The sequence below is a fragment of the Prinia subflava genome, chromosome 17, assembly GCF_021018805.1.
Source record: "Prinia subflava isolate CZ2003 ecotype Zambia chromosome 17, Cam_Psub_1.2, whole genome shotgun sequence".
Lineage (NCBI taxonomy): Eukaryota > Metazoa > Chordata > Aves > Passeriformes > Cisticolidae > Prinia > Prinia subflava.
This window is the reverse complement of record NC_086263.1, coordinates 6006487-6020456: the sequence shown is the minus strand read 5'-3', so window position 1 is coordinate 6020456 and position 13970 is coordinate 6006487. Positions and strand designations below refer to the sequence as shown.

At 40.8% G+C, this 13970-nt stretch overlaps 1 protein-coding gene across 1 annotated transcript in view; it reads left to right on the top strand.

Moving 5' to 3' along the window:
- GRIN2A (glutamate ionotropic receptor NMDA type subunit 2A) overlaps positions 1-13970 on the top strand; it is a 166037-nt gene that overhangs the window by 137972 nt on the left and 14095 nt on the right. Inside the window, exons 12-13 of the mRNA XM_063414321.1 lie at positions 970-1157; positions 13299-13537. Of these exons, the coding sequence (XP_063270391.1) occupies positions 970-1157; positions 13299-13537 (427 nt within the window). The remainder of the gene's footprint in view (positions 1-969; positions 1158-13298; positions 13538-13970) is intronic.

Here is a 13970-nt window from a genome sequence, read left to right as displayed (position 1 = left end):
TATCTGTTTCTTTTTGAAGTTTGTGCATGAATTTATGGTGGTATAAGAATGCCTTTTCTTTGACTGGGATCTGCTGCTGTCAAGTGATTGTCCTTCCAAATGGCCTCCTCTTCTTGTGTGTGCATTTTCACTGCCTTCATTTGTGAAACATCCATGCACCTGCCTTCTAACTTGCTTTACAGTGCATGTGAGAAGGTATCCTCGGAGGACATTGCTTCTTTTCCTTTCTTTACTGATTTTTTTCTCACTCTTTTGTGTTCCCTGTATTCTTCAGAGAATGGGATTATCGCATTCTTCCATTTTTAGGTAGATGGGGTAAAAGACTTGAACTTTTTCACAAGTTCCTTTCCTCCTGCTGTGCTCCAGATACACAAATAATATGTTTGGAACTGTGAATCATAAAGAAACATTTTCTATCATATATAAGTGGGATTTAGGTAGCTGTATGAGATATGGTCCAGTATCTTCCTTTGTATTATCAAGGACTTAAGCTCCACCTTCACTGTTTATTTTTGGAAAGAGAAGTATACCAAGGGTGTGTAAAACTGATGAACATTTTCAATCTCCTTCAGTATTTTAAATAAGCTAATTGTCTATTGTTGTTTCAATTCTAAGTTCTCTGTTGTCATTTCTGTTGGTTTTGGAGATAATTTTTCATCTCAAGGTATTTATTATCCATACTGAGAGCAAAGATACAAAGATATCAGGGCAAGACATTTTGTAGATTGGTTTCTCCTGCTCAGTATTTTTTAACAGCATCCCTTAAAATAGAAATGCAAAACTACGTGTCCTACTTTCCCCTCACTAAAATAGATGCCTTTTGTTAATTTTAGATACAGCAGAGCAGGATATGTAATTAATGATATCAAAGAATCCATATGATATTCAACAGGGTCCTAACATCAAGGACAAAAGAAGTCTGACAACAGCTGTCCCTAATGATTTGGTTTGTACAATGTTTTATTTCAGGAAGTTGGATGCTTTCATCTATGATGCAGCGGTGCTGAATTACAAGGCTGGAAGAGATGAAGGCTGCAAACTTGTCACAATAGGCAGTGGGTACATCTTTGCCACCACTGGCTATGGGATTGCTCTGCAGAAAGGATCCCCTTGGAAGAGACAAATCGACCTCGCGCTCCTTCAGTTTGTGGGAGACGGTAGGGACCAAGCTTTCCTCCTTTCTTTTCTTCCTCTGTGTGTGCACAGTTAATTCAGTTGTAGGAGCTCTGAGCCTGCTAGTGCTGTTCTCTTGAAGTCTTTAAAATAAAAAAAAAAAGGTAAAACAAAGTAAAATTACTTCTTGGTGCTGAGACAGGAGTTCTCTTCCACTCGATTCTAACTCACCTCACCGCCAAGGGCACCAGCCTCTATCTTCAGGAAGTGTTTTCAGATACATCACAAAGTAAAGCTGGCATAAGTGTTAGAGAGCATTTATACATTTATTTATTTCCTTTATTGTTGTCTCTGAGCAGTTCCTTGCTAGATGAGTTATCTTTCAGCATGACTGTTCTGCTATTAAAAAGTGTTCAGCTCAGTTCTGAACTGATATGAGTGATCCCTAATCTAGGATGGATTAATTTAAACCTGGTAAAAGAATGCCTGTGAAATAGAATTAGGGTGACTTTTTTCATTGTACTTCAAACAAATATTTTTCATTCCAACACAAAATAGAAGAACTTTAGGTCCTCTAGGCACTTCTGCCCTGCAGGAGAAAACTTGCTGCACATCTCTGATATATTTGAAAACAGCAATGATGACTCAGTCTCTACATAGGGTATGAACTCCTTTTTGATTCTAGAAAGCTTCGTATTTTACCTGTGCAAGCAAGTAGAAATATGGTAATTAAAATTTTTCTGTGATATGACAGATTAATTCCTTTGTCAGATTGGAATATGGTATGTATTACATAACCTTTGTTTTGTTTTGTTTTGTTTACATAGATGTGTGTATTGATTTTGCATTTCTCTATCAGCGAAAGAGATATATATCAAAAGATAAATATGGGTTTAATGTCACCAGTAACAAGCAATTGAGGGTAAGAACAGTAAATTTCAATGTAACAGGAATGGCAGAGAGGAGGACTTAGCATAGTGGCCTCCTGTTCCATAAACCCCAGGACATTAATTTTCATGGGGCAGACAATGAATGTGTTAGTCTTCCAGCACATGGATTTTACTCCTATTATAACACTAAACAACTGGAAGAGGTGTCATCATCACAGCTGATGCATTTTGTCTGGTGTGTATATGGAAATAATAGTGTCATCATATCCATCTGTGGGATTTAGAGAGGCTCGTGGAAGAAACCTCACTAACCTGGATGAAGGAATGACTAGATGCAATGGCTGCCTTTCAAACATTCACATATTCTTAAATATTATTTTCTGTTTATGTAATGCTGTTAAGAATTATTAGGTGCTGTAACTCTGAGTCATTTTTAAATGAGCAATTTGAATCAGAGAGGTTGAATTGTTGGTCCCATACTAAAGAAGAAAAAGCTTCTGTAGCCTGAAGAAGGCTCTGAGTTGTCTTCATCAGTGTGGGCCAACCCCTCTAGATGTAGCCAGAGCAACACTTGGGTTTTCATTCCTTTCCCTTCACATTTCCTTTGTGCTTCCTCCTTCAGCATTTTTGATACTTCTCATCTAACACAAAAAATTAAATCACAGAAAAAGAAAATAAATGAGATACAGGGGAAAGCACTTGAAGCTATTTAAGAAAAAGCTCATCAGAATACTGAAGGTGCTGCATTTTTATGTTTCACTTTGACTCTGAATATCAGGTACAAAACAAAGTGTGTGGGAGCAGTGTGAAAAGTCTTATGCTGTGTTTACACTTTGACCTGTGGACTTACATAGAATACAAATGTTTATATCTTTAACCCATTTTCAGTTGCTGAAAATACAAATGAATTCTCTACAAAACTCGATATTATAACTTACAGAATAGCAATAGATGCAGGGAACACCCAGGTGAATGAAACCTCATTATGAAATGTCTGCGCCCTTGCTCCTCTTGCCCAGAAGATAAATAAACATTTTGAAGGCACAAACCATGGGAATTGTAAATACATTTATGGCTTTTTTCATTACTGTTAAAAGTTACTGTGGACAACCCAGGAATGCTAAAACATTTATTTTCTCTTGTGAAGGTTCCCTAAATTTGTTCAGAAAATGGTGTTGGCTCTAGTAAAGAATAGCAGTTGGACATATATGATGTCTAGAAATTATTATAGTTATGTTTCTTTTGGTCCCAGAACTGTTTGATACCTTGTCTCACTTTATTGTCTCACAGGTCTATATGACCATGTTCAGGAAAAAAAACCCCAACTTCCACTGCATTTCCACCAAATGTGGGAAAAAAAAAGAAAAAAAAATCAAGAGAAAAGCACTAATAATGAAATTTCTTCTACTGAGTTACAAAGTACATTGCAGGTGAACTGGAACTAAACACCAAGAAATTAAATGTAAAGAGTAATTGCCCAGAACTAGCTCGACCTGATTTTGTAATCCATGTCTAACTGCAGTAGTTCGATGGATAATCTTTTTAGCTGTGAACTTACATAACTCTGTTTTGGTGAACTAGAAGGGATGAACCCAGAGTTCAGACCAACATCACTTTGCTGTATCACTAAAAATCCCTTTGAAGTTCTCTAGACTAAAGCAAGTATGCTTGGGGGGAAAGTTTCATCCTAAGAGAGTACTCCTGGGAAAGCCTCAGTGGAGCCTGAACGAGGTTGTTTAAATAAATAGGCAAACACAAATGAAGGCAGAAATCTTCTTTCACATGTATTGCTTCTGTAGAATATATTATTCTCAAAGACTAAGCCTGTAAATCAGCAGAGCCCCAAGAAATATTGAATTATTCTTCAGTATGTGTAACAGGGCATTCATCAGGGTATGGAATAATTTCTGTGAATGATTATAAACCTAATGAGTACCATAACTATAAGAAAAAAATCTTCTAATGAGTTCAACAAACACAATTTCTTTATATGAATAATATGTTAATAAGAGGAAAAGCCTTTTTGGATTATACTATACACTTGGATAAGACCAAGGAATTTGTGTAAAAGTATATCTGATTGCACATACAAAAAACCATGATCTCATCTCTTTTTTACATTTACCCAGTACTGAAATAACCTTTTGAAATGTATTTTAGCACTTCCAATTTCCTCTGCATGTGTCTTTCTCCTGTGATTTTTCTCCTTTGATTTTTTCCTAGCTGCTTCTATATCATTCTCCTATCTAAGCCAGTTCACTTACACATTGAAATGAATTTTTTATGCAGTGGATAGGAACCTCTTCCCTCTTCCTTGCTGATGTAAAACATCCAACTGAAGAATTAATTGGTTGTTCATGCAGGGACATCTTTTCATACTTCTCAAAGCATGATGCTCTTTCTACATTAAGGCAAATGACTTTGAACCCTCTTTTTAAACTTGTTGGCACTGGAAAAAAGGTTAAGTAAATACAGAGGGGTGTAGGCTTGCGTTAGGGATAACTCTGAGCTCTGACTGAGTGGTTTATCTCTGTTTGTACATGAAGAGTGTTCCCATCCTGAGGATAGTTCTGCTGGGTGGACCAATTACACCAACAATTATCAATCACACCGTGATTCTAAAGTCTCAGTGTAAGGATGCCAAATTTGTTACTCTAACAAAGCAGAAAAGAGACAGAGGGAAGAAGGATCGGAATGAGCTGTTGAGGAGTTTAAGGAATTAATTAAGACTTAATTGTCTCAAAAGTATAATTATGCTCAAAAGGTTTTATCCCTTGGTCTGAAAAGGTTCACATGTGTAGCCCTGCTCATGAGAAGTTGAGATTAATAAGCAGTTGTTAGTATAAGATTAATTGCTTTGAAACTCTGAATCTTTTTAACAGAAAGAGTTCGGAATTGCTTTTTCTTGTGTAAGGGATATGAGTGAAGTGCTTTGCTAGTGAATTTCTGGCTTTGTTCATCTTGCTATCTGTACAGCACATCTCATTATCTGAAAAGCTCTGAGTGATGATTAGCATCTGCAGCTTTGTTTAAGACAGTGGTTCATTGGGATGATTCTCTAAAACCCAGTGGTGGTTGTGCTGCTTTTTTTGTCTTGCTGTGGTCACCGAGATGAAACTTCCATTGTTTTTTAACAGAGAAGTAAAAATATTTCTACTGAGATACAGAATCTCAATCTTCTGTTGAGAAATAGCAGCACCCAGGAGTTCAGAAGCAACTAAAATGATATGGCTGCTAAGAAACAGCAGCATCATTTTGTTTGGATCTTCCGCCCACAGCCACGGGAACGTGTCGGAACAGAAACGCTGGGCTGAGGAATCGCGTGATCCGTGCTTTGGTTCCTCACTGAATGATCCGAGCTTTGGTTCCTCTCAGAATGATCCGTGCTTTGGTTCCTCTCGGAATGATCCGAGCTTTGGTTCCTCTCGGAATGATCCGTGCTTTGGTTCCTCTCGGAATGATCCGTGCTTTGGTTCCTCTCGGAATGATCCGAGCTTTGGTTCCTCTCGAAATGATCCGAGCTTTGGTTCCTCTCGGAATGATCCGTGCTTTGGTTCCTCTCGGAATGATCCGTGCTTTGGTTCCTCTCGGAATGATCCGAGCTTTGGTTCCTCACTGAATGATCCGAGCTTTGGTTCCTCACTGAATGATCCGAGCTTTGGTTCCTCACTGAATGATCCGTGCTTTGGTTCCTCACTGAATGATCCGAGCTTTGGTTCCTCACTGAATGATCCGAGCTTTGGTTCCTCACTGAATGATCCGAGCTTTGGTTCCTCTCAGAATGATCTGTGCTTTGGTTCCTCTCGGAATGATCCGAGCTTTGGTTCCTCTCGGAATGATCCGAGCTTTGATTCCTCACTGAATGATCCGAGCTTTGGTTCCTCTCAGAATGATCTGAGCTTTGGTTCCTCGCGGAATGATCCGTGCTGTGGTTCCTCTCTGAATGATCCGAGCTTTGGTTCCTCTCTGAATGATCCGAGCTTTGGTTCCTCTCGGAATGATCCGAGCTTTGGTTCCTCTCGGAATGATCCGTGCTTTGGTTCCTCACTGAATGATCTGTGCTGTGGTTCCTCTCGGAATGATCCGTGCTGTGGTTCCTCTCGGAATGATCCGAGCTTTGGTTCCTCACTGAATGATCCGTGCTGTGGTTCCTCTCAGAATGATCCGAGCTTTGGTTCCTCTCGGAATGATCCGTGCTGTGGTTCCTCTCAGAATGATCCGTGCTTTGGTTCCTCACTGAATGATCCGTGCTGTGGTTCCTCTCTGAGGCTCTGCAGGAGCAGCTGGGCAGGTGCTGTCCCCAGCAGCAGCGTGGTGCCTGGCTGTGTCCCTGCAGAGGGCTCACAGCCCTGCCAGCAGCGGTGCAGGGGCAGGCACAGCCTGCGGGCTGCAGCGGCTCTGGATGCGGCTTTGGGAAGGCACCTGAGCTCCTCCAGCTCCCACGGCAGGAACTTCAGGAGAGCTGTCTGCAGGCCCAGGGGTGCTGATGCTCCTCTGGCCTGCACGTGCTATTTAAAGAGTGGTGCTTTCTCTAAAAATACCCCGCAAAATCATTTGGGAGGCATTGTTTCTGAAAACCACAGCACCATGTCTGGGATTTGGTGTAGAACTGCTGATGCATAGAAAGTGAGGAGAATTTAGCTTTCTCTTCCTCTCGTTTTCTTTCAGTCTTTCTCCCATCTCTCTTTTTTCTTCTTTTTTTTTTTAATTGTGAGAAGATAAGAATATTAAACTACAAATGACATAGTTGCTTCAGAATTAAGAGAGTAAGAGGGGTTCTGAGTGTCAATGGGATGGAAAGAAAGACATCAAGGAGCCTTTAGCTATGAGGGATGCAGCAGACTGGAGGGATAAAACACTCATGGCAGCAGAAATGGTTGGATACAAGGAACAGAAAAAGCTGACTAAGAAGAGTAATTCTGGGGAGGAGTGGAGAATACCAGCCAGATGACCAGGTTATGCATCCACTCATCTGAGGTGTTTGTAATGTATTGCACTACCTGCAGATTAAGAGCTCAGTTCAAAAGACAGTGTGAGAAGAGATCTCAAGGAAGAGGGCAGATGGTGTAGTTGTATTAAGCCCTTAACCCTTGAAGCTGAAAACTTTAAAGCAATTAGAGATTCAGAGACATAAAGAAGAAAACTAGTTCTGGTCTGAGTTTCCACAGAGTCTGTTATCCCTTCCTAATAACTTTCAGTTCTGGTTAATCTTTGTGTGCTTTTAGGGCAGCTTAGTACACTAAGAATTGTTTTCCTGGGTGGATAATTGCTTCCCAGGGTAATAGGTAACTGTGGAAATGAGATTTGCCCCCTTACATCTCGAAGGGGAATGCTCTTTGCAATTTTTTTTTCATATTTTAGCATAAGCCTTCCAAATCACTGTCTAGATTATAAGGAAGTGTAGCAGTGTGACTCACACGGGCTGTTAAAGCCCAAGAAGGAAATACGTATGTGATTATAAGGACATATTTTCAGTGTGTGCTGCTCAGGCAGAATACACCCACAATCACAGTGATTTTCTGTTTATATATTTAGTGTCCTCCTTATGCAGTGGGTGGAACAAATGTGACTGAAGAGTGTGAGTGTATAAGTGGAGGGCGTTTGTGTAGCTGAACAAGAGTTAGAGGGATTGTAATATTGAAAGTCGTGCTTGGCAGTTCTGTTAATTCATCCCTAACTAATGGGGACATGCAGAGTGAAGTCATTAGCTCACAGTAAGTTTACTGCTGTCAGTCATCTGTGTTCGTCTTGCTATTTTTACAGGGGGAAATAACTCAGAAAATAAGAGTAAGAAAGATTGTTTTGGGGGATCCAGGCTGAATTTGAAAAGTTGCTGTGCTTTTATATAATCTCTTCTCTGAAACATTCTGTATGGATCATATAACTGGGTCGAATTGGAATTGATGAGCTTATTCAGCCAAATGCACATCAGCCCATTTGGCTGCTGACCCCGCTGTTCAGGGGGAAACACCTTTTTATTTTAGAGACCCCGAGTGGTGGGGTTCTATCCTCCTCCTCTGTCACTTAGGGTCTGTCCCTAAATTTGAAAACTACCTTTAGTCCAGGGTGAATCAGCAGGTGATTCTGTTAGTGCCACCAGGGTCTTCTGGAGAAGACCAGCCCTACATCTGACCACTGTGTCTGTATCTATTTAACCCCCTGTTCATATCTCTACTCAGTACATGCCAGTTTGCTGTGGTGACTGCTCAAGCTGAGCCTCAGGGTGCACCACCCCTGGACTGTCCCCAGCAGCTCCTCTGGCACCTTCTGCTGTGACATGGGCACTGAGATCTCCTGCCAGTGACTGCTCCTGGCCCCTGCCTTATGCAAGTCCCAGGGAGGTGCTGACACCAGAGCTCTGCTGTCCTTAACCAGCAAAGTAACAAGGGTGCTGGGCTGCAGCTCTGCTTCCCCTGCTGGGACAGGTTGGAGCAGTGAATTTCCACACCCAAACAGGTGTTTCTATAGAAGGGAAAGAGTTCCAGCTTCCCTTGGAACATGTAAGGAAGTCACACTAGAATTTTCTATAGCCTGCTCATTGTACCTGGCTCAGTGCCAGCACACAGACAGTGACTGGGCTTTGGAAGTGCACCTCAAAGCCTGGTGCCAGTCTCATTGGGCAAGGTGCCAAATGGCCCCCCTAAACAATCAAGTACTAAAGGAACAGCACAGAGGTGCTCAGGGCTTTTTTGGACTGCCTTAGCCACTGTAAGAGTGTTTCCTACACTGTGTTTGGCTTGTATTTCTTTGTTCTATAATGTTTATTATTTTTGTGGTTATTAAAACCTTTTATCTTACAAAGCATGTCCAGAGAAGTCATCTCACTGTTATTGAGCCATTTCTCTGCAAAGCTGGACCCTCAGAGGTGTTGGCAAGCCCAACAACAGGGCACCCTTTCCTCCCTGGGCCCAGGCACCCTCCTGCAGGCTGCACAGAGCAGGGATGGTGGCAATGTGTGACACAATGTAGGGGGGAATTAATTTTTCCAGACAGCTCTCATTGATGCAGGGCAGTGTTTTTTGGAGTCAGGGGTGGGTGGCTGCCCGTGCAGCTGCAGTTGCTGGTACAGTTTGGTGCAGGTGTACCTGGCACTGGGGGTTCCAGGGCTCAGGTGGTGCCACTGGAACAGAAGGAATCTGGGGAGACCAGGAACACCCCTCAAAGAGTCCTGGAGAACTGACACATCTCAAGAGCCTGTGACACAGGCTGCAAAAGGGCAGTGTGGGTGTCAGCTGGGCACCAGCGAGACCTGGCACAGCCTGCCAAGGGCCCTGATGAGGAAAAGCATGTAACTCTACCCTTTAGGCTGTATCGCTTTTGTTTTTGTGTAATGAAATTTTTATTGTGACAAAATTGTTCAGGGGACACAGTGGACAGTTTATCAGTGTTTCCCAGGATGATAACGTGTGAAATAGGCCAGAGGAGTTTGTGTAGAAGGAAAGGCCCCTGTGGGATGCTCAGGCCTAATGGCCAAGTGGCACATTTGTGTGCCAAAGCAGAGGGCTCCATGGCCACAGAACAAACCCAGGAGGAGCACAAAGGGATCTGTTTGCAGTAAATCTGTAACCCAAAGCCACTGTAAATAGTGCTGAGTTACCAGTGAGAGAGCTGGAATGTTGCAATTTATTGGAGTGTGTTTTGAACAAGTACTGCAGACACTCAGCATTGCTTGAACTATGGATTTTTAAAGCTCTTGCTTATGCTCATTTTTACACTATAAATGAAGCAGATCTTTTATGATGCAGTGCTATAGAATTTTTAAGTATCTCTTAGTGTAGGAATCATGTAGTCATTTGTGAGTTTTTCAGGTTAAATAGATTGTGAATATGTTAAGCAGAAAATAAAAGCTGTATTTTTTTTTTTTTTTGTCAAATACACTGCAACTCTTCATTTTCTGGTCTCGTGCTAGTGTCATGATGTACTTAGCTGCTGAGATCTGCAGCTGTTCATTTACACCTTAATCTAGTCCACACATGAATGAAGGTAGGAAATGATTGTGGCATTGCTTTCTTTTAGTTAGTGCCTGAAGTGAAAACAAAACCCCTTAAAATAAGTCTGATTAATATTTATGAGTAACTTGAGACCCCCCCCCCATTAGAGGCAGACTTAAACTCCATTAACACTCAGCTCAGTGAGGCCTGGCATTTATGGATATTGAGGTTGCTGACTCAGATTTCCAAGGTCTATTTTATGAAATATTTGGAGCTCCCACTTGCTAATGAGTATTATGCACACACAGGGATGACTGAACTCTCCAGTGCCTGGTAATCACAAATTGCTGGCCTTTCAATTGCCAGTTGTGATGTATATAGGTGTCATCACCCTACACATTCAGCTCACAAGTCAGACCACCCCAAAGGATTTGAAAGACACCATTTCTCCAAATGGACTTTGTTATTTTAATTAATTAATTAATTAATTAATTAATTAATTAATTTTCTGAACCATATTATAACTAGCCTCAAAGTTCAGTGTGTTGAATTCCAACTCCAGGCCAAGTTTGGAAGTGACAGATTTTAATAAGGAATGAATTGACACCAGAGATAAAGAAGTTTCTCATGCTTGAGGATTTTGTAATAAAAATGTTATGGCTTCTGTGAATATCTGGTTTAAAGTGTAATGGGCAGGAAAAGCAACCAGAAGATTGGACATTTTTGCCAGTTTTATAGGGTCAGCTATGCTGAAGTGTTATTACAGTTAAATTATTACCAGTTTTGTGTGTGTTGTTTATATAAATATTTATATATATAAATATATATAAATAAATATGCACATGTATAAAAATATGTGCTTTATATGGAGAGACCAGAATTATCAGCCTAATATGCCCATTCCCAGATAGCATCATTCCATAGATATGACAATCCAATGATTCACAGTGCTTTGCTATATTTAAAAATGTGTATTCCTTTTGGGCACTAATTAACAGTGATTGCTGTCATTGTCAGACATTACGGAAGGGATGTTGCAATAGCAGGATCTGCAAGGCTCTGGGATGCTTTGTTCTTTACTTGCCAGGGCACTGTCATTTATATTGACTCAAGAAAGCTTTAGTTCATTTCTGTTGCGATGTTTTTGGAAAGGTTGCTGGATTATCAATAGTTACTTCAGATGTACATGCCAAAGGGAAAGGAACACTGAGGAAACAGTAATAAAAAAAAGGTTTAAATTCCTTCGTGAATTTTGTTATGAATAGTGAAAGGGCACAGCAGTCAAATCAAATTGATGTCTGACAATCATGGAAGATGTGAATTTTCCTGTGGGAAGTAATGAGATCTGATTGGCAGAGTTTCAGCTGCTGATGCACAGACCAGAAATATTGCTCTCTCTTTGGACTTGGGCTCTTTTCTCTTCTATAGCCTCTGTGAGTTTTAGTCATAGACCTTGGGAATGACTTGAAAGAGAGACGAGGGAAACATTCCACTGAGGTTTGGCAGAACAAAAGGAATCCAAATGTTCTAAGATATGGAAATGCAATAATGAACCCCAATTATCTATGTGTGCAATATCTATACTGTTACAATTAATAATTTATTGTCCCAATGTCCTGGGTTAGAAGATTTTTAAAGATTCATTAGGATTGACTTTCTTCTTTGGGATGCTCTTAGGCATTTTGAAGATTGAGCACTGTAATTTGGGAGAAGACACATTGCCTTTTGCAGATGTAGAGGTTCAATTCGTGCTTCAAGCACAAAATTAAACTTGGAATTAGCTAGAGACTGAATAATCCCTCTTACAAATTTGTGAAATGCCTTTGCTAAAGTGCATCAGAACCTGTCCTTTCTACTTCAGGTTTTCATTCACATTCTCTGAGAAGCAATTTCTCCATCACAGTCTTGTGTTCCATTTCCAATTGGAGCTCACATCCAAATTATCTGTGGGCTGCAGCTTTCCTGGTGCCCTGGCACTCTATCCTGCAAAATGCTTTTGCACAGCAGGTCATTGATCTTCTAGTCTAGCTTGAAGGTAGCTGAAATGTCAATATAGCTTCTAGCCATTTTTTTCTGTTCATTTTCCAGTGAGGTATGAATTATAATACTGAAAATGTATTCCCTAATCACTGGCTAAGGATTAGGGATTTGTACCATGGAAATTCTTCTCCCATATTGAAGCCATACTGTAAACTGGAAAACACACCAAGAGAGCTAATGCTGTCCTTTTTGGCCCTTTACATTGCCTGCTGTATGTTCTAGAAACAATGAAGTTTATGACATTAAAAATTATAATACAATTACTCAGCTGACTATAACCCAAGAGAGTAAAAAGGCCTGTATGCCCATGCAGGGCTTCACTAATAACAATGCTAAATGTTTGAAAATTATGAAATAATGCAAAATCAAAAAACCTGATTTTGGCAGGAACAACTGCAGTTTCTTGCCCACCTCTGTCCGTGCTGGCAGTAGCAACCTCTGCTAGGTGACAGTGCCCTTCATCCAAGGCCAAATCTCATCAGTGAAATAAGAATTCCAAGTTAAAAATACACAAGAGAGGGAGGGAGGGGATTTGCTTTGTTAGCTTTAAGTAAGTGAAGTGTTTTAATGGCAGTAAGGATGGGGCACAGCCAGACCAGAAATGCTCAGTTTCAGGCATGTGTTGAGGCTATTTGTATTCCTGTTGCTGTCCAGGAAGCTGGAATGGCAGCAGCAAAAGGGAATAGATACCAGAGATGAATGCAGAGACCAGATGTGTCAGGAGAGCTCCAGCCACAACGTGGCAGCTTATTTGAAAAGAAGAAATAAGGTTATCATGGATCAGATGGGAAGGAACAAACTTCTCATGGCACATTCTAAAAGAATTGCAAGAATTTGTGAAATTTGTCTTGTGATGTTAAAGGGAAGGGCCAAAGGGAGGGGTCAGAGTGGATCAGGAGGTACAAGCGTAGGGCAGTGGAGAGGAGGGGGCATGAAGGGGTCTGCATGAGTGTCAGGATGCCTCTCTGATGAGCTCTCCTCTCCCTCTGATCCCTACAGCCTGTCCCAGCTCTTTACTAACCCATTCCACTCTCTGTAACAAGTGCTGATAGTTATAGCAAGCAGAAGAAAGTTCTGTCTAAACCACAGATCCTGCTTTCTAGAGCATCCAGCTTCCCACGTAATTTATGAAATCTGAGGACATCTGAAACTAGGGTGCTGTGAGTTGAAATCTGCTATATTTGCAACTCCTGGCTAGATAAGTCTGCAGTGCTCCACGAATGAAGCATTAAATGGTGCTGTATTTTTAAACTTGCAAAGACTTTTGAATACTGTGAGCAGTGATTTTTGCATTTTAACTGGTTTGACTCCTTGCTCTCCCTAGGGGAAATGGAAGAGTTAGAAACCCTGTGGCTGACTGGTATTTGTCACAACGAGAAGAACGAAGTCATGAGCAGCCAGCTGGACATCGACAACATGGCAGGAGTGTTCTATATGCTTGCAGCAGCCATGGCACTCAGCTTAATAACCTTTGTCTGGGAACACTTATTTTACTGGAAACTTAGATTCTGCTTCACTGGAGTCTGCTCGGATAGGCCGGGATTGCTGTTCTCAATCAGCAGGGTCAGTACTATTTTTATTTTTTCCCCTTTAGGCAACAGAAAGAATAAACACTGCCTCCCTAAAATATTATCCTTCCTTTTATTCCCACCTGGACATTAAAAAGACGTGCTAGAGCAGCAGTGTGGTGCTCTGGAGTAGTCAATGGGCTTAGGATGTAATTGCACTCCTTGGGAAGTCCTAATCCATTGGACTATTTGGGGCATGCATTATCATATGCCAGGATAATCAGCAATCCAATGCTGAAAACAAATACAGTAAGGAGAAATTTCGATGAAGAAATGGTAGATGTAGGAAATGTATTAATTTCTACATTAAAAATCCAAACAAAATAAATACCAATTTGATAAGAGACATTAGCTCTCAGATTTGTGCATTTCTTGCATTTTAAGCAAGAGAATTTTAAGTTATAAAAATAAAGTGGAATATTTTTGTA